Raw genomic sequence first — 26,897 nt, 5'->3', positions numbered from 1 at the left:
AAACATTGTCTAATGTAAGTTCATTTTTTAATGCTATTTTACCAAAATCAGCAAATTGCATGCACACTACGGTCAACTATTTGCCACCCATTACAATTTATTTACTTTGTAAATCCTAAATAAGTTGGATCAGGATGCATCAGCACTACTTTACTTCATCATCACTGGCACAAGCATGGTTTCTTTTCTTCTACAGTCTACATAGCAATGTGGGATTGACTGAGCATATTTGCACTTTTTGCTCATGTCAGAATTAGATTTATTGCTTGGCAGTAAATTTTCATTCACTTCCCGTTAGCATTGGATAAAAGTAAATGTTCATTGTCATAATCCCTCTCAGGCTCACCATCATAAAATTACTGTTTCATCATACCCAATTTGCAAACACAGTGAATATTTACTGGCAGTCAATTGCATTTTAAAATGCACTGCTAGTGTCTAATTAATATGGTCTTCAAACATGTGGCTAAATAAGAAAGCACTTTCTGCTAAATGGGATGATAGATATTCTCAAGTTTCATGGTCATCTGACCTACAAATATTGGCTAGCTGGTTAATAATTTTACATGGTTTAGTCAGGTCTACAAAACCACTGATTTAAGTGCTTTGATTTAATGTCGGCATTTTCATTGTCAGCAGTCATAATTTTGGTATTTTATCAATTTCGGGCAAACTGAAATACTGGCATTTAGCCTGTCTGCATTTTCATGTCGGCAGGATAAGTGTCTGCATTTCTTCCGTCGGGATTTCGTACTCAACACGACTGACTAGTGATGTTGACAGGTGCAGATTTTTTTTCTTTTCACCCAGGTAGTGCATTATAAAAATAATAAAAAATAAATAAAACCAGTTTAGATGTCAAATGTATTGCTTCGGCATTTGTAAACCAAAATAATTAATGGTGCTTATGCCAAGTACAACACAAACACTCCAGGAAGAATGAGTGACAAAGGAGCTGTAAATTTATTTTTATAAGGCTCTAAACATGTAACATTTGCTGATCCTTGATGATTGGTTTCTTTGGGATTGCTCTGATTCTCAATGGGGCATAATTATTTTATGAATTGTGGGTAAAACCGGACAAATACATGAATTGTTCAAATTCTGCCAAATTTTCAGAATCAGCCAAATGGATTCACCTACCTTTACTGACAGTCATACTCCAGTAGGATATGAACTCAGAAGCTGATGGATATATTTTACCAGCATAAAGATACTAAAACCCAAAATAGTTGGGAGATTTTCAACATTTTTTGTGGGCAGACGATTAAGTTTCACATTCTAATAAATTATTTTCTTCAGTGAGCAGCAATTTTTTTTTTTTTGTTCTAAGATCTATAACTATGGTAAACTGAATATCTCCATAAAGTATGGCATAGAAGGTTGTATCAGTAGAAATCAGGCATGTTTATGTGAGGTCCAGGATAGTGAATGTGGTTGAATAAAAATTCTCATACATGTCAAATTAAACGTTATGCTTTGAAACCTCTCATGCCCTGGTTGAACTTTATTAATTAAGGCTAGTTCAGCAATAAAATTCTGTAAGTAGAGTCTTAATCTTTCCCAGTGTCTCCCTTATCCACCTCTTTTTATTAAATAGTGATACTGATACATCCTTAGATCAAGTTGCTGGTACCCAAGGTTTGGCTCAGGTGGTGCCATCTACAGGACCTTGGTAGTACCAAGACTCCATATTTTTTCTTAGTTTAACAAGTTCACCAAAAGCTTCAGAATAGCCTAAAACCCTTAAACATCTGAATTTCCAGATCTCTCAAATTCTCTCTTTGCATGCTGTCTCTTAATTACAGGACAAGCCCGGGACTTCCAAATGGCGCTGCCCAGTGTGGAACATCCGTGTGACGTTACCACGCCCCGGATCTTCCGACAGGCACAGCCCAGCCCAAACATATTTACTTTAAACACTTAGTAGTGTATATTTGTATAATGTCTGCCACCAACTACCATTTAGTTAATAGAGAAACAGCCAACACATTTTTGACAGGGAAATTAATCCATTTACAAAAGAAAAGTACAGGTTGAAGTTTATGACTAGCATAATAAGGGTTATAGCAAATCATTTACTCTCACACTTGCAACCCATTGTTGTTAGAACTTTTAAAATCATCTACATAGTTCTAAATTTTAAATAACCATAACTGTTTGATATTAATGATTTCCCTATTTACACTTAGAAATTTAGGATCCCTTTACATCACTGGTGAATTCTGTTTTAGCAAGTTGTTCTGGTGCACGCGTTATAATTTGTTCTTTTTTTCTACAGCTATGGATATGTGTTATGCTGTTATTCATCTGTTAATTATTTTAAATCTTTAAATATAATCAACAGTTTAATATACAAGTTAATATATCATATATAAATTAATTATATGTATTTAAGCATATCACATTTTTAGAAGTTACAGGTTATTATGTAAACATTGCTCATCTGTTTTGGCTTCACAAACTTTTGTATTGTATTTAAGTTGAGTTCTATTCTATCAACATGTAAGTAAAAAATCTCAATGTTAAAGAAAATTACCGGAATAGGTATGTAAAATGGTTAGTCATATGTCAATCCATTGCTATGGCTTCCAGATCGTTAAAATAAATGGGACAGCTGCTTTAGATGCTCAAAGTGTAATTTATTCTTAAGTATTTGTCGTACAACAGAAGATTTATCATGCTTCTAAGCATTTTAATTTAGTGATGTTGGTGCGTTACAGCTTTCAGAGGCTAATTACAAGTTTTCCTGATTAAAAATGGAAATTAAAATATGCATATTTTATCTTCACATGTTAGGCACAACAATTAATAAAAGTCAATAACCATCAAGAATATTTTTAACATATTTGTCATCTCTAACAGGTTTTGAACCCTATCTTTTGAGATTTCTAACATACTTTGTGGGTAGCTGATTAAGCTTCACAATCAAATAGCAGATTTTATTTGTCTAGCGCTATTGTTTATACTTATGCATTTCATAGTGCTTCAAAAATAGAAATATAAAATATTGATAAGGACCACTTGGTACTTCTATTTTGTTTTGCATTAAGGGGAGGTTAAAGTAATTAGAACTTACATTATGGGTCACTGACACAGATACAGAAACATGGAAGTTTTAGAACAAGTCAGTAACTTATACACCTGGTGCCTTTGGTAGGAGGAGATGAAAGGATGAGGAGAAAGGATGCACTATTAAGATATCTAGGGAAAGATTCAAGAGCTTCTACACACAGCCTTTCCTTAACTGTAATTTCTCTATTCCATTTATAACAGATGAACCCGTATACACACGTGCGCATGCATATACACACACACACACGCATATACATGATAGAGATGCTCACTGACCCCCGTGTTTTGGTTTTGGATCTGGATTAGCTTTGGGTTTTGGTTTGCTATTTTTTACTAAATTTCATTTTATGGGGTAAAATCCCATAATTTTGTTATTACATTGTACCTACATTATTATTAGCCTCATTAACACTAATTTCCAGTGATTTCCATTCAATTTTAGGAGAGGTAGCATATACAATTGATCAAACCAAGCAGTTCACCCACAAGGAGTGCCACTTTTGTGGCTGAAGTGCAAGTCCAACATGGCCCTCCCTAAACAAGCTAACAATGGGCTTCTAAGTGCAAAGGCAGAAACACACATCAGTGCCAAGAATGATTAATGGTACAAGATAGAATTGTCCTTGGGACCTCCCACCCACCAATATGTTGGATCTTACAAAAGGACATGCACACTTTACCAAACCAAGCACTTCAGCGACAAGGGCTGCCACTTTTGTGGCTGAAGTGCTCGGTTTGTTTGGGCCCCCACTAAACCAGCTATCATTGCCATAAAGGCCAACAGTGCTGTAAAATGAATTCTACACTGTCAAGATGTTGTCATCGTCATCTTCTGCATCATCTTCACCCTCATCAGTGTGTACATCATCGACACAGACTTAATTCCTCTCCGCTGGAATCCGCCATTAGAGAAGTGTCAGTACTTGGATGTATTTGCAGGTAAAGGTCTTCCTCGTGGAAGATATAGTTCATTTTAATGAACATCATCTTTTCCACATTTTTAGGAAGTAACCTCCTACGTCGATCACTGACAAGGTTCCCGGCTGTGCTGAAAACTCATTCTGAGTACACACTGGCGGGTGCGCAGCTTAGGTATTGCAAAACAAGTTTGGTCATGGGTTTCCAAATGGCTTGTTTCTCCTCCCAGTATGGTAAGGGACTGTCTGACATTTCAATTTCAATGAACTCTTGAAAATAATCCTCCACCATCCTTTGCATGTTAATAGTAGGATTAGATGCAGTTATGGCCGAGGTCACACTTTTTTTGGTAAAATCTTTCAAACCAGACTTCTCTTTGGAAAGTGCAATTTCTTACGAGCAGCAGCTGCCTGAGAAACTGAAGGAAGAGACGTAGTCAAGCCAATGACCAGTTCAGCAGTCAACTTGCTGACCAATGGCTCCTTGCATCTGTTCAGATAGCGCTCATTTGGAAGCAAAGATTCGATGTAGGTCTTAAACCTAGGATCAAGCACAGTCATCAAATCATAGTGATCAGACTTCAAGATTTTAATAACTCTTGGATCATTGCGAAGAGAATTAAGTACTTGATCTACAAGGACAACATACTTGCTTTCTTTCATCTCCTCCTTCAGTTTGTCAAGCTGCTTTTCCAAAAGTTGAATTAAGGTAATGACTTGGCTCTAGCTAGCAGAGTCTGAACTCGCTTCACAACTTCAAATGGTTTCAGCACCTTGCACAGCACAGAAAGGATTCTCCACTGTGCAAGACTGAAATACATTCCCCCTCCTTTTCGCAATGTCATGGCTGTGCAATACGCTTGGATGGCTTTGCGCTGTTCCTCCATCCTCTGAAGCATGTACAGGGTGGAATTCCACCTTGTTAACACCTCTTGCTTAAGTTGGTGGCAGGGCAAATTAAATTGCTCTTGGAGCTGCTGCAATCTCATACATGCGGTGGCAGAATGCCTGAAATGTCCCAAAATTTTACGGGCCACCGAAAGAATCTCCTGCACATCAAGGTTATTTTTCAAGTAGCTCCACACCACCAAGCTTATTGTGTGAGCAAAACAGGGAATGTGATGGAATTCACCCAGCTGTAATGCTTGCACAATATTGTTGGCGTTATCAGAAATAACATATCCTGGGGAGAGTCCAAGTGGCATAAGCCATGTATCAATGACATCCCTTAGTTTTCGTAACAAATTATCAGCTGTATGCCTGTTAGTGAAGCCGGTGATACAAAGAGGATCCTGCCTGTGAGAAATGTTACGTAGTGGTGTACATGCTGCTGCTGTTCCTGCTGGTGAAGGCAAATGACAAACCCAATGGGCTGTCACAGTCATATAATCTTTTGTTTGCCCACTCTGTGGTTAAGTGTACAGTGGGTAGAATGGCATTTTTGAGCCTAATTAGTAAATTTTTACAAACTTTCTGGTATAGTTGAGGAATAGGAATACCTTTTCTTGAAAAATGGTGTCGCAATGGAATTTTGTAACGGGGACACAAACTCAATTAACTGTGCAAAACCAGCTGTGTTTATAGTGGATATTGGACGCAAATCTAACACTAGCATAGTCGCCATGGCGTCTTTGATCCGCTTTGCAACTGGGTGACTGTTGTCATACTTGCTTCCTCTAGCAAAAGATTATATCACAGTTAATTGTTCTAAAGTACTAGTGGTCTTCTTCTTGGTCTGCTTATGGGAGGAAGGTTCACCCCCAGCAGCAGCAGCAGCAGCAGTGGGTCTAACGCTCAAGAAATACTGATGATATTGATGAGGACGGTGTTGTGGGTGTAGATTGCCGGCGTCGGGATGTAGGTGAGAGAAGGGTTCTAACTGATGGACTGCTTGTTGCTATTTTTTACCATAAATTTTAGCTTTTCCCAACACCTTGCCATGAACTCGCGTCAAATGGCGTAACATGGATGCGGTTCCTAGATGGTTAAGGTCCCTCACTCAACTGACTGTGGCTTTACATACTCTTCAAATGGCTAGACAACTGTTGTCAGGATTTGGGTCGAAATTAATTCCACACATAAGTGGCTTTTTTGGTCTTATGTCCAGGCATGACAATGGCCTACTTCTTATCATGTGCCAGAACTGCTTCCACTGGTGCAGGACTTACACAAACAACTTCATCCTCATCAGCATCCTCATTAGCGCCCTCGTCGTCTACACAAATATCCCCCTTATCCTGTTCCAATTCCAAAGTTGCATCCTCAATTGGTGTATCACCAGCTACACTCGGGCTGTTCAGACACACATCAGCAAAAATGCTGAAAGAGGCCTTCTTTATGTGTACACTATCAGAATGGTCCCAATTACACATACCACTCATGGATGGACTCTCCTCAGGGATTAGTGTCATTTCTGATTCTGGGCATACATTTTCTTCTAATGCCTTACTGTTTTCTTCCAGCTCGGCTTTCACACATAACAGTGTATTTGTGCACCACTTTTGGACACCAAATTACTTGGTCTTGCTTGGTCACGAATGGCCTTACAAAAAGAAGTCTCAGTAGCATTTTTAGATCTCGCACTCAGAGAAAGGGCGAAGGCCTCATTCTTTCTTTGCCACTGCGTGTGTAGAATGGCATGTTGGCAATTTTTTTTTTATCTGCAGTTAACTTTTCCTGGATTTAGGCCTGGCGCTCCCATTAGGCAACCTTAGGCAGTTTGCCTAGGGCGTGGGGACCTGCAGGGCGTCGCTGCCGCTGACTAGATTTGAAAATCTAGTCAGTGTTGAGAAGTGGGAGAGGTTCACTGTCCACCCGGTGCATCGCTCGCACTGTCTTTCACACACCTGATCACTGATGTCAGTGATCAGGTGACACTGGGTCACTCTTCCCGGCGGCCGCGGCGCCTGTGCAGTATGTATATCACACTGTCTGTCAGTGACAGTGTGAATAAAGTTAGCTACCCAGCGCCCCCCTCCTTTCCCAGCATGCACCGGCTGCTCCACCCCTCTCCTTTGGTGTGAAGAAGCTGAGTAGAGGTGGGCAGCCATTACAGAAGAGCCTCTCTGCATCTGACCAGCCTTCAGGATCAAAAACAGTAAGTATCTTTATCTTTTATTTGTTTTTGGTATTATTAATTTCATTTTATAAAAAATGGGGTACCCAAAGGGGAAGTGTGGAGGCCCAAAAAAATGTTGGGGATGGGATTTTTATTATTATGTCACACTTTATGGTCTATATTCAATTTAAAAACTATGGTGGATAAAATAATTATTTTATTGCACCTCATGCTCTATATTTGACTTGCTTAAAGTCAATAATAGAGCATGGCGTGCCGATAAAATAATTATTTTATCCACCATAGTTTTTAAATCAAAGATAGAGCATGAAGTGCCAAATAATATTAATTTTTCTCCCACATAGCTTGAAAATTAAATATAGATCATGAGGTGGAAAATAGTCATTTTTATTCCATTGAAAAAATACTATTTCCCACGTCATACTCTATATTTCATTTGCAAACTATGCGGTGGAAAAATGACTATTATTTGGCACTTCATGCTCTATCTTTGATTTAAAAACTATGGTGGATAAAATAATTATTTTATTGGGCCCTCATGCTCTATTATTGACTTGCTGCAAGTCAAAAATAGAGCATGACGTGCCAATAAAATCATGGTGCTGCAGGGGGGGGGAACAGAGGACATGCTGCTGCAGGGATGGGGGAACAGAGGACATGGTGCTGCAGGGGGGGGGACAGAGGACATGGTGCTGCATGGGGAGGGGGGGGGACAGAGGACATGGTGCTGCATGGGGAGGGGGGGGACAGAGGACATGGTGCTGCATGGGGAGGGGGGGACAGAGGACATGGTGCTGCAGGGGGAGGTGGGGACAGAGGACATGGTGCTGCAGGGGGGGATATGATCAAGCAGTGGGGGGGGGCAGTGTGCTGCAGGGGGAGCAGTGTGATGGGCCATTCTCACAAGTTTTTGTTCCATTTCTAATACTTGGATACTTCCCCTCTAGAAGTTCTGTGATTGCCCCTGGACAGCAGTGGAGTCTGGACAACGTTCTCTATAAAACATCACGGCAGCCAGACCGCTGTAGGAGGTAAGGCTTATCTTTTTTTTTTTTTTTTTATCAATGAAGTGTGTGAGGGTCTGGGAAGTGGGTATTTGGCGTGTCTTGGGGTGGGGGGGGCATTATTTTGAAATTATGCCTAGGGCGCTGAGAACCCTAGCACCGGCCCTGCCTGGATTACAGCTCTTTTTCTCTTCAACACGGCAAAAGGTGTTTTTTTGTTTGTTTTTTTCCCCAACTTCAAAAGACTATGTAATTTTACATAGGCTTTACCAGATGACGTACAGGGATAACTATCATCAGGACTGGTGGCAGCAGCTGCTTGCTGCTCCTGTTCATCTGGGTACTGCTGTGAATCCATTTTGATAATACCATACACTTTGTAGTGCAAATTCAGAAACAAAAGAGTGCAATGACTGGTATATTAGGATTTCAGCAATGAGAAATTCAGCAATGGAGCTTTCTCTAACACTGCTACCACCCTCCTCTTTCTGTTCTATCACTTTGACTGCCAAACTGCTTTATACTCTGTCCTACCCCTTCTCTGTCCCCCTCAAATGGTGCTAAATCGGGGTGGAGGGTATTGATTGACTCCAAAACTCCAAAGATCCTACGATGTCACAATGACGTTTTTCCTCGTTTTGAAATCCGAATAGGTTTCTCGGTACTCGGACACCCAAATTTCGGGTGGGTTCGGTTTTCATGAAACCGAGCCCGCCCATCTCTAACACACACACACACACATATGCGCACATACACGCGCACACATGCGAGTCATTTTAACAAGGGAATTGCGGGATGCGGGAGAAATGCCAGCTCTCCCGGGAGACCGACCCGAATTTTTATATTTTTATAAATACCTCTACCACTCAATGTGAAATTAAAACTTTTCAAGCATATAAATGTGTTTACTATAAATTCTGATACTGTGATTGCAATCTTCATATTGTGAAGAAACTTAGAAAAGTTATAAAAATAAGTCATAATGGAAAGTATGAACTCACATCTACATAAAGAAATTAAAGTGCGTGTCTCTACAAGAAGATCGAACTGTGTGTGCTTTCCTTTACTTAAAATGTTGAGACAACTATTAGTGTAAACAATCTAAAAAGTTAAAAAGGAGGCTTAATTCATTAAAGATAGACTCAAGCAATTTTTAAACCATACCTCCATCAAAACGAACAGTGCAGCAAAAAACAGCAAAGTTGCCCATTCCACTCTATGGAGAATCATTTCAAAATCATGGATATCGGCGAGAACAAGGAGCCACATTGAACCCAAAATTGCAATCCATCCTAATGTAGAAAACAGAGAACTTGATTTAAAAGTAGAACTAAAACATATTCTATGCATCTTCAAAAGAGCATCACAAAACAATACAATTAGAAGTGTATTAAGTGCTGTCATATTTCTGTGAAATTCCATGTTATATGTGTAAGATGCACTTTTAAGCTCTCCATATATTGGAACGTTAGCCATTTTGACCCTTTGGGATAAACAGACAGATCCTATAGGTTATAATTAGTGTTGTTGATCAAATACCCAACACATGGGCAGATTGAGGTCACTGTTAGTATCCTACAAGCAGAAATTTGCAGCCAGTTAGGTCAACTAAAACGACCAAATTAGTCTTTGAAAATTTTCTACTTTAGAGTCAACGACTCCAAATCTAGAATAAGGCTGGGTACACACTACATGCTTTTCAGCCGACTATTGGGTCAGTCTAGCGATTAATGACCGTTTGGGCCAATATTGCTTTAGTGTGTATACTTGAACAATGAACAACTGTCGTTCCAAAGTACTAACAGTTGTTTAATTTTATTGTTCAGCAGAACTAGAAATCTCTTTGCAACCTCCTTCCGATCCTGCAGTATGTATGCACTCACACCACTGTCTGACCAGAGAGAGAGTAGAAACATGTCACTGTGGCTGTGTTAAACGTAGAGAGTGCTGTAGGTGGAATAATTTGTCCGTTCATTCTGAGACTGAATATTTCATTTCATAGTCACAGAAGCGAATGAAATTTATAATGACATTGTGGAAAAGTCAAAGTATATTTTGTGTGTAAGCAGTGTGACAGGAATGACCGACTACACTGCTCTTGGACCCGATGAAAAGCACAGATCTGAAAATGTTAAATGCGTATAGTGTGTACACATGAAATCGGCAGACTGATTGGAACTTCAGTCGTTTGTAAAATTGTTATGGATAACAAATTGGGTCGAAAGTTTCTGTAGTGTGTACCTAGCCTAACACTGTAAATGCTAACACCAGAAACCTACTAAAAACTTAATATACTGGGAACTCATGGATATTTATCCAAGACAAGGGAGGTAAGCACGAAGGTGCTATACCGCACAGCCACAGTGAGTGCAGGACAGAAAGAGTGGGAACAGATATACTGCTGTAGTGTTTCTGTCCGAGGACTCACAAGATATGCTTCCTGTGGGCCTTGTGTTCTGCATCACTGTGCTAGGGACTTTTCACATACTAACAAGGGAAGTATTTTATCAATGCCTAGTCACTAGGGTGTGTTTTCAACATTAAAGTTCATTACAAACATAGTTTTTGTGGAAAATTTTAACTATCATGATCCTGCAGAATTACCTTGTAACAGCTAAAAAATAAAAAGTGTTATTCTCTGAATTTAGTCACACACAGACTTGTGCACATTTACAATCAGATTTACGGCAAACAGCGGCACACATCAAGGCTTATTGGTTATAAGAGTGTTCCACTTTCGCTATTGAAACAGGATAACTCTACGATATTAGAAGAGCTTAGCTCTGCTAGCAGTATTACCAGCATTAATCAACCCTTACTGACACAAGTTCTTCTAAGTGATGTAAGAACGATCTGCTTCTCTCCACAAAACTGTTAAAGGGGACTTATATTGTAAAGTTAGAAAGACAATTATAGTCAGTGTCCCTGTTGTTTATGGCCTGGATTATGTATTGAGATATTAAGCAAAAATGAACAACATGAATTGTAAGTGATGTGTCGCCTCCCGGATGCATGCAATAGGTCGGGGTGGGTGTTAACACCCGTTTTCTTTCAGCTGGGTAAAACAATTGATATACTATTGTTGTGTGTTGCATTAGTTCACAACTTTGAGAATACAAAACTGACAAAAGTTTTCCACACTTTTTTTTATAGGGGCCTATTTATTAAACCTTCAATTGGCTTCTATTCCCTGAAAACAGCAGTTTTCAGGAAATAGACGCCAATTGAAGTATTTGCCTCATCTATCAACAGTGCATCGTAACAGATATCATAGATATCTGCTTTTTTCGTAATACATAGCAGTCCCCATTGATGTCTATGGGGACTGCTATATAGCGCAATTTAACAATGAATAGAAATGGTTTTACATATACGGTAATGTATGCCAGCTCAGGCTGACGTACATTACCATTTCTGCTATTTTTCAGCACTGTTCAGCTCTGCTCCGAAGTGCAGAGCTTTAGAGCGCATGTGTGGAGGGATCACATGATCCCTCACTGTCGTACTCCGCTCTCTGCAACAGTGAAGTGCGCACAAGACTTCTATGGATCGCACAGCAGTTTCGGGAACAAAGAGGCAGTGAAAGGGTAAGTTTTTAACTTCACAGGATCAGTAGTTTTTCGTGACTGCTGCTCCTGTGGAGATTATTTTATAAATATGATTAATAGCTTTCAATCCTTATCGCATTGATAAGGATTGAACTATTTTTCATTTTATGCGGCTGTTGATAAATGTGCCCCATATTGAGCACTACCTCTTGGCCGAGTGATTTATACAGATGGCAAATGCAGGCGACACTTCTAATCTAATAAATTGCAAAGTTCAGTTATATTTAATTTTATATATATTTTAAGACCACCCATTTAAATGTTTTCCAGGTAATATGCTAATGCATGAAAATATTGTTTTTTTTTTATCTTTCACAAATACAATTATATTTAAAAAGGTTGATAACGCCAAACTATCATCAGGTTCCCTACTAAATGGCTGTCAGCTCTATATTGACATTTATAGCTGAAATAGGATAGCCTACATTCTTTACCAGTTTACAGTTTAAATCCAAGCACAAATAATGGGGCATATTCAATTGTCCGTGTTACTCGCAAAAGTAGCGCGGCGTTAAGAGTATTACGGTAATTCTAAGTCGGATTTCATCTCGCAGCTCCCTGAAAGCCGGCGTTAAAGGTACCGTAATAACGGTAATAGTGCGCAAGCTTCATTACTTTTGCAAGTAACGTGGACAATTCAATATGCCCCAAAGAGTCGTTTTGTGTTGGTGTAAAAGGAGAGAAACATTCAAATCTCTGATTTCTGACACTTTACAATGTAAGCTCTTGACTTGATCACACAGCGATTATTGGAGGTTTTGCAGCCTAATTTAGAAATTAGAAAACACTGGCAGAATTTTAAGTGAATGCATAAAAGCCAAAAAGGATGAAAGAACCCAATACATAGGGAGGGGAAATATAATAGAATTGGTATACATTATAACAGCACACTTTACTTAGTAGTTCATTTAAATTACTTTTAAACTTTATTTGGTTAAGGTAGTGATGTCAGCCCTGCATAACTGACACATTAAGAAAAGCACACAAAGATAAGAAAGCTCTATAGACTCTCCTCACAATTTTTTTTATCAGGCAAAGCAAAACAGCACAATTAGCAAAGTCTCAGAATAAATCTAAATAATTAAATAATCGCATTTAACCTCTCATTTGCAAAAGATCAAACATAAGTGATGCTTTATGCAAGGATGATACTGACTGGTTCAACAAATATGTCTACCACACTTGAAGTCATTTCTTCCAAGCATATGGCGTGAATGTAAGAAGTGGGAGGTAGGAGAGAGGAGACTTTAAATATTTTCTGACTTCACAAAGAGAAACATGTATATTTTGGAGAAACGTGCAGTGGTTATTATTGGTTTGCTTTCAATAATATGCCATGAATTTTATTCACAAACTGTGATCTTTTATATAACAACAAAACTTGAATTTTGGTTTATTAAAATTGAGTAATGGTGAAATACAGCTTAAGATAATTAATAGGTGATGCCAAAACTGGAAAGATTTCATTTTCTTCATCACAATGAATAAGGCCAATTATATAGACCAAAAAAACCTACACAATTCAAGTTTCTCTGAATTTTGTAATGATTAGATCCATTTCCTTAAAATGTGGTTCCTGAACAACTTTTATTCCAAAAAGTAAAACTGAGCAAATTTCCAATAGTCTATTTTTATACTCTTAACATTTCGTGAAACTTGTAGTCTTATTTGATTCTGTTATAGATATAACTATGAATCTCTTGTGCAAATCGATAGCAGAAAAGACGCCCATTTCGACTAAATATTATTATGCACATACAATACAGAGAATAATATATACTAGCTGTCAGAAAGTTAGTCTTACCGAGGTCTAGGTGGATCGAAGAGACGAATGAATTTAGGAAGAACATAAAGATGACAAATCCCAAGACAGATAAACATTTGATGAGAAGGATCTTGTCTGTTATCCCATGCTGCCAAGAGATCAATTTCTTATTAATATATAACTATTAGCTCACACATTAATTTAGAATTCTATTTTACTAGAAAGGAGCTCTGTAACCTTTAACCCTTCATACAACCAATTCCATCATCTTGTGTACTAAGCAATACAGGCTCTGTAGTTTCCAGCTGTGACCTGTAGTACTGTGACAAGTGACTATCATAGTAGTTAAACTGGTAAATTTTGAACTGACTGGCTGGTTTGGTCTTTCCTGAGCATATAACATAATATTTTATTTTCCATACTGAAAATGGCTTCATAAAAAGTGTACACGCACCTCAGACATGAAACGTTACAACATTGAAACTTTATGAAAAAGTCACAAACATCTAGTTTTTAAGGCAACTGTTCCTACTACTTCTTTTAATAATGTCAGCAATATAATCAAACTACTACATACGCTTTTCTGTAGTTCTTGAATGTTGGTTTCCCAGTTTTTGTCCTCTTGTGATATTTGTCTGGGAAAATAAAACAGGTTTGCAAATGCAGAAGACAATGCCAATTACTTTGTGCAAATGTATATTTGTAAAAGGGCGTACTTCTCCTATTACAGTAAGAATCCAGTGTTGTATTTACAATATCTGCACTATAAATATACTACACGACAATATCTGTTATATTCAAATTTTCATACTATTGAGACTTCTAAACATACCTTTGAAATGTTCTAAGCTTCTTCCTCAGCAAGCTCTCTAATGTCAATACTTTTTGCATTAGGAGACATTTGACTGCAGTCTCTTCACGGCTAGCAGGATTAATCCTTTGTGCAGTCAGCTTCCAAACATGAATTTCATGTTTCATTTCTACAAATCAGACAGAACAAAAAACAATGTAAGACTTAAAACATAAGGTTGTAAACAAAAGGTGAAGCATCACTACATTTGAGCAAATGCCAGAATAGTTCCTGAATGACCTCTGGTTCATGTAAAACCATTTCTATCTAGAAGAATGCTTACCGTTGCATCAGCAGTGCTCCTCTGTGGAAGTGTATTTAAATGTTCACATTCAGTTACTGACGGAGGGGTGCCAATCATGCTGGGGGAAAACAGTCACAATCCCCAAAAGCATAACTGTATTGAAGTTACTTATTAATAGAGATGGGCGGGTCCAGTTCCCCAAAACCGAACCCACCCAATCTTTGGGTATCCGAGTACCGAGCTGAGTAACTCGGTACTCTCCCACCTGCTCCGAATCCAAATCGAGGCCGAACGTCAACGTGACGTCGTCGGATCTCGTGGCTCGGTTCTCGCGATACTTCAAGATTATAAATACCTGCCTCCACAGCAATCCATCGCCATTTGACAGAGGGAGAGAGCAGGGTGTAGTCACAGGCTGATTAGAGCAGGGACAGAGAATACAATATTCTTATTCCAATTGCTGTAACAAAAATCACTGGAGAAGAGAGGAGGATAGAGGTTTATTTTATTTTTGTAATATTTGGCACTCCCCAGTGCTTTTTGGGTGTCCCCCATAATTGTGCATAAATATTTCTGGCTGTCAAAAGTCATATCTGTCAGCAGTATCTACCAAATAATTTTTAGCACTCCCCAGTGCTTTTGGGGTGTCCCTCCTAATTGTGCATAAATATTCCTGGCTGTCAAAAGTCATATTTGTCAGCAGTATCTTACCAAATAATTTTTACCACTACAAGTGCTTTGCACTCAGAATGGATTCAAAGCAGTCCACATATGATCAGAATGAGAAACCAGGTTCTGTCACCAGTCCTGATGTTAGTGTTCCCAGTACGTCATCTGGGCAAGGCGATGTCAAACTACAGAGTTTCGAAATCAGTCCAAAAAACAAAATCAAATTTTTTTTTTACTGTGTTAAAACGAAAAAGAAGTGTTACTGAGCAAAAGTTAAGTGCCGATAAAAAAAAAATTGCCAACATGCCATTCTACACACGCAGTGGCAAAGAGAGAATGAGGCCTTCACCTCTGGCTATTAGTGGCAGATCCCAAAAAGTTACCGAGCCTACAATTGGTGCACAACTACTGTTACGCGTCAAAGCCGAGCTGCAAGATAACAGTAAGGCATTAGAGGATAATTTTTGCTCTGATTTACAAATGACACCAATCCCTGTGGAGAGTCCATCCAACGTGGGATGTCTAATCGTGAGCATTCTGCTGATGTGTGCCTTAATAGCCCGAGTATAGCCGGTGATACACAAATTGAGGATGCCACTTTGGAAATAGAAGAGGATGAGGAGGAGATTTATGGAGGTGACGAGGGCGCTAATGAGGATGTTGATGATTATGATGCAGACAGATACCAAATTGCTTTTCTCAATTTCTATTTATATTCTAGATTATATAACGGCTGAACAGTTTTCTATTTTACTCCTAGTGGAGAGAGGATCTGAGGCAGACAGATACCAAACTGCCTTTGTCCATTTCTTTGTATATTCGAATTTCTAGTTCTTCAGTCTATGCAGGCTGCTTTTTTTCTATTTTACTACACGTGGATGGGGAAGGGGGTCTGATGCAGACAGATACCAAACTGCCTTTGTCCATTTCTTTGTATATTCGAATTTCTAGTTCTACAGTCTATGCAGGCTGCTTTTTTATATTCAACTACAAGTGGAGGGCGGAGGGGGGAGGCATAGATAGCCACCAAAGTACCGTGGTCCATTTAATTTTACTTTCTAGCTCCACAGTCTGTGAATGCTGCTTTTTTAATATTCAACTACAAGTGTAGGGTGTAATATACACCCAAAGATGATGGTATTTTTTTCAAAAATAGCAAAACAAAACCAAACAAAACCAAAACCAGAACACGCAAGGGCTGTTTTGCAAAACCAAAACCAAAACACGTAGGTAATCCAGATCCAAAACCAAAACCAAAACACGGGGGTCAGTGACCATCTCTACATATTAAGATGATAACTCCACAAATCAGAAAACAAAGCCACAAATTCTTTGTTTACTAAGCAAATGGGATCTTCTTTAAAAAGAGGCAAGGATAAATAGTAATATAAACTACTACAATACACACCCTATGACACAGCTAAAATGAAGTGCCAAAACATATTTCAGAGTGGGTCAAAATTTCTGTCATCCCTGAAATCAAAGTATGTTCACCCACCCACATAATAGCAAGTGGTTCCCCTATTAGCCAGAAGAACAACTTAATTCAATTCAACAAAGTAATGAAAATGTGGTACAGATATGTTGGCTCTAATAGGTTTCATAGCTGCTTCAAAAGTAAGTGGTGTGAATAGATCGATAATCTGGGGGGGGGGGGCTGGAACAATTTGGTTGAGATTTAGGGACTGGGGAAATCCACTGTTTTACATTGAATTCACCATACACTGCTGCCATGTTATGATTAACCTGATAACATTCACACATCCTATGGATGTGTTCTCAAGGGAATCTAAGCTTGCGAGCAGGGCCCTCTTACCTCTCTGTATGTATTACCAAGTATTGTTTTATTAATGTTTGTTCAAAATTGTAAAGCGCAACGGAATTTGCTGGCGCTATATAAATTAATGCTGAGGCTGATGATGACGATGTTTACCCCGACAACCTGGCCTCCACCATTATTATTGACCACCAGCAGGGTGGATCGCATCATGTTTTATCCTAGACCTCCAATACAATGTGAATCAGCAGAAGCTGTGATTCATCAGAGCAAGTACTATCTTTCTAGTGTTTTCACTAGTTCTCTTTAGCCACATATTCTTATTATTATTCACTAGCAACAGTCTAATTTAGTCGAGATGTTGGCCGCTATTGCCTATATTTGACATGATAATGCAAGTTGCTCACCCCTATAAGTCTCATTCAGTGCCACTGATCAACTATGCAGTTAGTTGATGGACTAAATTCGCTCTGCTACTTTGTAAAAATGATATCAGCATTAATGGACTACTTTTATCAGTGGATCTGTTACCTACACACAATGGTAGTATCCACTTTTGGGGCTGAACTACTATACAAGAGACTATTATTTGAATGGATAGACCTTATAACATCGATGAAGTTCACAAGATGGGTGATAGAGACAATGGGCCTAATGGAGCGTTGGCTACACACACACAAATTAAAAAAAAAAGTAAAAAAAAAAAAGGGAGCTTGTTAAATGAGCATATTCCTGCCCATAAGCAGAGACATACATATCTTGAGATTCATGCAACTCTGCATCAGCAACATATACCCCTGGTTTAAGATAAGTCAGTGATAATTTGCACTTACCCACTAGCAGGTGCAAAATATACACCTCTTAACAGGCATATGTGTGTGTGTTTCTGCAGGTTATAATTCCCTTATCTACAGGCTGCAAAATACATGCTTTTACTGAATAGTTTTCTAACACTTGGAAAAAGATAAAGAAATGGTGCCCATTGGCGGTCGGGAGCACCTTAACTGTGGGGCCATGTTTTTCAACCCAGCCTGCTATATTTACTTATTCATTGGGGTTGATGAAGTGATCTCTATTGCCCCTCCCCCCTGCAAGTGCTCATTAATCACTGCATGTCAAACGAGATTGTGTTCATCATGTATCACCGGCATTTAACATAAGGCCATGTATAAATCAGCTTTATGGTGGACAGATGCAGAGAAAGCATACATGAAAGAATTATGTTGAAGTGGCAAAACCTATATACACACACTGCTATATTTACATATTTATTGATGGGTCTTAAGTTTATAGATAGGACCACATAAAGGTATCATTATTAGAAAGCAAAAACCAAAGTTCTCTGCATGTTTAGTAGACTACATGGTACCATTTTTGCTAAAGCCGAATTTGCGGAACAAAAAAAAAAGTGCAATTTTTTTTGTTAAGAAACTGTACTTCTATAAATCCGACTAGTTTGAAAAAAAAAAAACTAATTTATACTTGAAATCAAACATTCAGTATCTCTTTTTTAATATATGTTCTTTACAAATCTGATTTAGTTGAACCAACTTTCATTTTTTTTTTTTTTAAAACTTCAAACATTTACAATTTCACAAATATTTGTGTATAAAAAGGAACATTCAGTAATTGGCCTTGTTAAAAATAGAGTGGGTTAAAGCACAGAATATGAAAATACAGAAATCAGAAAATGTTAGAGAAGCAATTTGGATTCCCTATTACTGATACAGCAGAACTTTTGATTGCTAATCAGAAGAAATCTAGCTGCAAATGTTTTTGTTGATTGAAGTTGCTTTCCAACAATCTATAGCAATGAACTACACCTGTATTTCTGCAAAACCTCTGTTCTGCATCCACATTAATATACCATGCTGTGTTGAGTCTGCACATGTAAAAAAAACTTTCTAAGAAGTTTACAAGAGTGATTTATGGGATCTGTGAGGCATATGTCTGTCATATGCTGAATCTGCAAGAAACACAACATAGTTTTTATTTGAATGTTGCAACAGACATGTAGAGCAAAAAAAACGGGATTTATACTTACGATAAATCTTTTTCTCTGAGTCCATCTGGGGGACACTCCTTAACCATGGGGTTGAGTCGGGGGGAGGAGTCTGGCACCCAAAGAGTTAACTTTTTTCAGCTGACAGCATATCACCCCCGACAATTCCCACATACCTCAGTTTGATTACAAAAGCCATTAGGAAGATAGGCCAATCAACCAAGACACACCACTCAACCGAGGGGGGAGTGGAGAAAAAACAACGAAAAGATGGGGGGGGGGGGGGTCGGAGTGTCCCCCAGATGGACTCAGAGAAAAAGATTTATCGTAAGTATAAATCCCGTTTTCTCTTTCATCCATCTGGGGGACACTCCTTAACCATGGGGACTTACAAAAGCAATCCCTCTGAAGGGTGGGACCGCTCTGATCTCCTTGCACGCAGAACACTATGGCCAAAGGAGGCGTCCCCAGACGCAAATATATTAAATTGGTAGAATTTCGTAAAGGTATGGACCGAGGACCAGGTGGCTGCTCTGCACAGCTGGTCCGCCATGGCTCCATTACGAGCCGCCCAAGACGCCCCAACCGACCGGGTAGAATGGGCAACAATACGTTTCGGCACAGGGAGATTAATACGGACATAAGCCTCCCTGATAGTCAGGGTAAGCCATCTGGCAATAGTTTGCTTAGATGCTGGCCATCCCCGTTTGGAAAAGTCAAACAACACAAATAGAGACTTTGTCTTACGTATCTTTGCAGATCTCTTAACATATATACGTAATGCCCTCACTACGTGCAAATATTTATTTGTCTTTGTTCCAGGAGTCTGAGGCTCCTCTCTCTACGGGACCCTGTAGGGCAGGTTTTACCTGCAGCTTCAAGGCCTTGCTAGGACGTCCCTTACCAGTGGATCCCTTGTTCTTGCGCAGAACTCTGGGACTTCCCTGTCTTTTGTTCGGTTCTTGTCCAGCAACCACCAGCTGAGGACCTACCTCCTCCACTGGTACCTCGAAAACGGGAATGCTCCTCTGGTGTGGGACCCTGCCCAGGGTAAGGTCACGAAAGATGTCACCATCTTTCCCAGCAGCTTCAAAGACCTGGCTACTGACAGCCTCTTGTCTGACAGGATCATGCCTGTCCACTCCATCTAGGACCTCAACTTGTCCTGTGAAGACAACCTTCTGCTGCGTACCAAGTCCCTCACTAGTCTCAAGAAACTCATTCTTAGACAAGGGATTCTCTGTGACCCTTTCAGACTCTAGAAGTTCGGTCATAGACGGACCAACTCGTCTAGCCTTAGCACCCTGAATGGGTGTGACTAAAACCTTTTCCCTTACTGGAAATTCTAAGCCTGTATAGCTTCGTCTGAACGAAGCAAAAACGACAGCCCTGAGCTCTTTCTGATTTGACAGAAGCCAGCGAGGTAAGTTTTTTCAAAACCTGAGGTGAGCTGGTCCCATGAATTCTATCACGATATTCTGGACCTACTCGTCTACTGAGGACCCTGTCTGCTGCCGGGCAAACCCAAGCAGCCGTCCTCCCACCCCACCCTCTGGAACCAGAGGTGGGTGGTAGTCATGCTGCTGGTCTATCCAGCAGCTTGGCGGAAGAAGCTCTCCGCGCCACAGGGGCAAAGGATGACCTTCCCATACGGGACTGTCTCCTGGATTCCACGGCCCCTGGACTGGAAGTCTGGCCTCTGCCAGACCCGCCCCCGTAAGGAGGCTGTCTGAAAAAACTAAACCTAGGCTTAGCCCTAGGTCTTGGAGTATTTACAGGCAATGACGTCTTCTTGCCCCCTGAAGCCTGTAAAATCCAAGAGTCTATTTCTGGACCAAATAACATCCCACCCGTATACGGGATGGATTCTAATGATAGTTTAGACTCTGAATCCCCATTCCAAGCCCTTAACCATAACGCTCTTCTAGCTACTACCGCTGTAGCTGAAATAGACAAAGCTATGGAGGCCGAATTATGGGCCGCTTCATATACATAGCCTGCTGCCTCCTTTAGCTGCATGGCCAGAGGCAGTAAATATGAATCCTGCAAGGCAGACTCTAACTGCCCTACCCAGACTTCCATGGCCCTAGCTACCCAGGTAGAGGACAATGCTGGCCTGAGGCTAATACCGACGGCCGAGAAGATCGACTTCAGCAGGGATTCTAATTTCTTGTCAGTCGCGTCCTGTAAGGTCGCTGACCCGGGTACAGGTAGTGTAGTCTGACGAACCAATCTCGCCACAGGTGTATCTACCTTTGCCACCTGTTCCCAAAGGGTCATATCCTCCTCCTGAAGGGGATACAATACGCCAAACTTCCTTGGCATAGAGAACCTTTTATCTGGATATTTCCAAGAGGCCTCTACAATATCCCTCAACTCAACTGAGGGAGGGAAACTGACCACCTGCTTAGAAGCCTTCTTAAAGAGGGAGCGGTCCAAGGACTTCGTCTCCTCTACTTCAGCAAACCCCAGGGTCTGACGAACTGCTCTTACCAGGTCGTCCATACCCTGGTGCCTAGAGTTTCCTTCTGACTCTATTATGGACACATCTGAATCGTCCAACAATTCCCCCTCCTCCTCTGAGGAACTCTCAGAGTCTGACACTGACCACAGCGCTTTAGCCGTTTGTCTACGTCTTTTAACACTACGCTTGTGTCTGGGGTTCTCCAGTAGATGGGTAAGCCGGTCCAGGCTTTTAACCACCGCTGACCAACCCACCTCTCCTATCTAGGAAACCCCCGGGAGGGCTGGGGAGGGAAATAAACTGACCCCTGGGGAAAATGACTCATCTGTCATTCCTACTGTTATACCCTGAGCAACCACAGATGTAGCTGGGATCTCAACTGCTTTAGATAACAGATTTACATGGTTATTAACTCCCTGTGTTAAGGCAGCCACCCACTCAGGAGGATCTACCGTTATGGTGGAGGTGTCTATAGGCTGTTTCACAGGAGCCACAGTGCAGGCTGCACAGAGCCCCCCCTGATCCAGCCGTTCACTTGTTAGTTTAACATTACATTTTGAACAGACATTATGTTTGGTAAGTGTTGTTTTGCTTTTATCTGCCATCACAAGATAAGAAAAACTAAATCACGTTTCAAAATTCACAAACACTTCTCCAATTTATCAGAAAATACAGATTAGGTTATATTAACATTTCATAGTATTTCTGATTTAAATAAGACAGGCTTGGAGAACTTTATAGTTTTCTCATAAACAACAGTTCTCTCAACGCATTATTGTCTTATAATATACATGTCTACACATGCACACACATACACACAGAAGAAATAAAAGTGATACTCAGCGGGGAAGATATGTGTCAACAGTGCACTTCTCTTCAAATGACTGCTGCAACTGTCCTCCTTTTGAAGCTTGGTGCCAAAAAGGGATCTTCCATGTGCTTACTCAGTGGGGGAGGGGAAGAGGTGCTTCTCAACACATTCCCCTACCACTGGAATCTCCTTCTGTGTCTCTGCTAGCAGCGATTTCCCCATTCTACTTAGGTGAAATCCTGTTGCTTTATCTTTCTCACATTTTGCTACCACACCGCAAAATACAGGTACATATTTATCTATGAACCAGTCAAAAGATAGTATTTCTGTTCCTTTTCCTCTATATAGAGAGTATAAGGTATAATTAGTCAAGCTGAAAGGCTGCAGCAGGCTTTTCAGTAATGACTGCAATTAGCACAGAACACCTGGGCCCATTTAGCATTACATTTGGAACAGACAATATGTTTGGCACGCCCAAACACTTCCACAACCTTTATCAGAAAATACAGACTAGGTTATTTAACATATCATAGTATTTCTGATTAAATAAGACAGGTTTGGAGAACTTTATAGTTTTTCTTAAACACAGTTCTCTCAACACCTCATAGTCTTATAATACACATGCATACACAGAAGAAACAAAGTGATACTTAGGTGGAAGATATGTGTCAACAGTGCACTTCTCTCCAAATGACTGTAGCATCTGTCCTCCTTTTGAACTTTGGCGCCAAAAGGGATCTTCCACGTGCTCACTCAGCAGGGAGGGGAAGCGGTGTTCCTTAAGCACATTCCCCTTCCAGTGGCTCTCCTTCTGTGTTGTTTACTTTAACGGTGTTTTGCCCTTTCTCTTATATTAGGGGAAAACCTGTTAGAATGTGTTCCCCGCTAGCGTTATTGAAAGTGCGCCATCCTCAAGAATGCATTGCCATCCCCATGGGAGGAGGAACTTGGTATACTCCAGCTGGCTTCCGGGGAACCTCAGCAGTAAAGGCGCTCTCTGCCTAATGGCAGCGCCCCTCCTGCATCAGCTGGGAGAGTCTCTTGCCGACTGCTTCCCGCTGTGAGAAGCGCTTCTTACCTCTCTGTCAGCGGGGCCGCCCCCCCTCGACTGGCGCTTCTCCCACGAGTCAGCTCCGTTTACACGGAGCCTCTCGCCACTGTCAAAAGAAAAAAACTGCAAAAGAAAAGGAAAAAACCTATAACCAGTGAACCCTGTTCACTGTCTCTCTTGGAGCTCTTCAGGAGGCAACCTTCTTCCAAGGGCACCCAATTCAAACTGAGGTATGTGGGAATTGGCGAGGGTGATATGCTGTCAGCTGAAAAAAGTTAACTCTTTGGGTGCCAGACTCCTCCCCCCGACTCAACCCCCCATGGTTAAGGAGTGTCCCCCAGATGGATGAAAGAGAAAATAAAAATAAAAAAGCACTAAAAAAATAAAAATAAAAAACAACCCAACCTTGGCGTTTTCACCTGGATAACCATAGTTTTTCAAATGCCCCCCCAAGGAACCACTTGTCCATTCAGATGTATACAGTGGATGCAAATGGCAGAAATTACTATACAAGTTACCAATTTGAAGACAGGTATCTTAAAGGCGATGTTGAATAATTTTCCTAGGACATATCTCTGATTGCAGCTATTAAGCGAGAAGCCAGTTCTTTAGCATTACATTGCTCACATTCAGGAGGTATGAGCTGGCCCATTGAGTAGAATGTATTAAGTATGTTTGCTTATTCCATTCATGCTATTGCCATAGTAAATATGTATCAAAAAATGAGAGCAGACGTTTATTACATTGCTTAAATAGATCATGTTGGGCAGTTTGTAAGAGCATAGATCAGAAACATGCAATGACACAGCAACCACAGAGATTTGTATGGATGCCTTTGCTACTAAAGCAAGTGAAGCTCTTATAAAATAAGTACTTTTTATCTGTTGGGTTATAAACAGGGCAGCCCATTTTCAAACATTTATTTAGAAAATGATTCATGTTAGGGACATAATGTTTACGTTGATGAAACAATGCGTATATAGTTCAGAAGGTAACAGACGTGTACAGTGTACATTAATGTCCAGCTGCCTCCTCTTCCTTCTCAGCCCATCCTCTACACTTTACTTTCTGAGCACAGATGAAGGGAACATCAGAACAAAAATTGTCATTTTAAAACCCTAGGGTGTCGGCTAAATTACATTTTTCACTGGGTAGAGGTTCAGCTTGTGCCGATTTGTGTTCTTGCTATGACATTCCTTGCCAGAGTACTGTTCTGCCTATATTGCTAGCGTACTGTTTTTTTGCCTTCTTATTTTGTCACTTAATGCTTTACTGTATACTCTGAACAGATCTGCAGACCCCTGGTGGCGCCTTATAAATAAGAGATAATAAGGGGGCTTCATGCAGTGTTGCCAGTCACACAGCAGGAAGATCATGACACAGCAGAGGGTAAAAGAGCCCCCAGAGCATTGTGGGTGGCAGCTATAAGAAGCATGGAAGCCGAGGGGCCCTGCTGGGTACTCTCAGGTGCCAGGATATGTAGCAGCAGTTAACCTAATAGTAATACCACTGTATCCTGCCTATCTTCAGAAATTTGTGGTATGCATAATAATTGTGACCATTTACACAAATATTCTTTTGTAGTAAATTGAAGCACTGGTGTACTGCATGATTTTGTATCCTGCCAATTATCACTGATTTAATGGTAAAGGATTTCCTATGCCATGTAACTGATAGTGTCTGAACTTCTTCACAAATTTCTTTCCAAATATGACGTAGAACTACAGAAACATATATAAATATATCTCAAAATGGGCTGTTGCATGGAGATATGCCATACTGCCACTTCTCCTACTGGTAGAGATATATATTCCTGATAATTTCATTTGTTTGATCTTTGTACATAAGAACTAGAGATGGTCACTGACCTCCGTGTTTTGGTTTTGGATTCGGTGTTGGATCTGGATTACCGTCGTGTTTTGGTTTTGCAAAACCGCCATAGCGTGTTTTGGTTTTGGTTTTTTTTGGTTTTGCTATTTTGTTGGAAAATCAATGTTTTTGGGCCTAAACTAACCCAATTTAGTGCTCCAACTGTTTTAGAGATAAGTAATCTAATTGTAGAGGTTATAAATTATCCAAAAAACAGTTTAATTCTTCGTTGGTAGGCCTTCATTTATTATACACACAAAACAGATTGTCTTCCTCTCCATCTATGCATATTGGCAATGCAGCCATCGTCTTTGGATGTATATTACACCCTACACTTATAGTTATAGACTGTACAATATTAATTGACATGGAGAAAGCCAGTTTGTTTTCTGTCTCTCTAGGCTCCCCTCCACTTGTATAAAATACAAAAAAATTCAGCCGTTATAGACTGTACAATATTAATTGGCATGGAGAAAGCCAGTTTGTTTTCTGTCTCTCTAGGCTCCCCTCCACTTCTATAAAATACAAAAAAATTCAGCCGTTATAGACTGTACAATATTAAGAGAAATGGACAAAGGCAGTTTGGGGTCACTCTGTCTATGACACCCTACCCTTAAGGAGAAATTGCCCAAACAGCAGCCTTTCAAGGCGGTACGTGATATGGAAATGCCACAAGTCCCTTTCCTCTTTGGGGGTAGATTGCACCCTACACTTACATAGAAAGTTTTAAAAGGATGTTATCATCATTTTCAGCTTCATCATCACCCTAATCAGTGTGTACGTCATAATCACAAACTATCAATTCATCGCCACTTGAATCCGCCATTAGAGAACAGTCAGTGCTTGGATGTCTTGGATGGTGAAGGCCTTCCTCGTGGAAGATGTAGTTCATTTTTATAAACATCATTTTCTCCACATTTTTGGGAAGTAATCTTCTACGGCGATCACTGACTAAGTTCCCTGAGTACACACTGGAGGGTGGGCAGCTTAAGTATTGCAAAGCAAGTTTGTACATGGGTTTCCAAATGGCCTGCTTTTCTTCCCAGTAAGGAAAGGGACTGTGACATTTCCATATCAACTACCTCTTGAAAGTAATCCTCCACCATCCTTTGCATGTTTATACTCGTATTGGATGGAGTTATGGGCAAAGTGACACATTTTTTAGAAAAATCCTTCAAACCAGCCCAGATGTTAAATTGTTCTGGTCTGCCACCTGCATCTTCCCTGCTTCTTTTTGGGAATTTTAATTTTTTACGAGCAGCAGCAGCTTGAGAAAGTGAAGGAGGACATGTTGTCAAGCCGAGGCCCAGTTCAGCGGCCAACTTGCTGAGCAATAGCTCCTTGCAAAAGTTCACATCTCGCTCATTTACAAGTAAAGACTCAATGTAGGTTTTAAACCTTGGATCAAGCACAGTGGCCAAAACGTACTGATTCGAGTTCAAGATCTTAATAACTCGAGGATCATTGTGAAGCGAAGTACTTGATCGACAAGGCCAACATACTTTGCTGAATTGCTTGCTTTCAGCTCCTCCTTCATTTTCTCAAGCTGCTTTCCCAATAGTCTAATTAAAGGAATGACTTGGCTCAAACTAGCAGAGTCTGCACTCACCTCACACATCACTACTTCAAATGGTTTCAGCACCTTGCACAGGACTGAAAGGATTCCCCACTGTGCAAGAGTGAAATACATCCCCCCTCCTTTCCCAATGTCA

At 40.2% G+C, this 26,897-nt stretch overlaps 1 protein-coding gene across 1 annotated transcript in view; it reads right to left on the bottom strand.

Annotated features, from left to right (window-relative positions):
• The window catches only part of OCA2 (OCA2 melanosomal transmembrane protein), a 264,425-nt gene that overhangs the window by 80,640 nt on the left and 156,888 nt on the right, over positions 1–26,897 (bottom strand). Inside the window, exons 16-19 of the mRNA XM_075200107.1 lie at positions 14,281–14,428; positions 14,026–14,083; positions 13,488–13,596; positions 9,240–9,367 (exon numbers count right to left, since the gene is read on the bottom strand). Of these exons, the coding sequence (XP_075056208.1) occupies positions 9,240–9,367; positions 13,488–13,596; positions 14,026–14,083; positions 14,281–14,428 (443 nt within the window). The remainder of the gene's footprint in view (positions 1–9,239; positions 9,368–13,487; positions 13,597–14,025; positions 14,084–14,280; positions 14,429–26,897) is intronic.

This window comes from Mixophyes fleayi, chromosome 2, assembly GCF_038048845.1.
Source record: "Mixophyes fleayi isolate aMixFle1 chromosome 2, aMixFle1.hap1, whole genome shotgun sequence".
Lineage (NCBI taxonomy): Eukaryota > Metazoa > Chordata > Amphibia > Anura > Limnodynastidae > Mixophyes > Mixophyes fleayi.
Note: the sequence above shows the minus strand (reverse complement) of the source record. Positions and strands in the feature narration are given on the sequence as shown.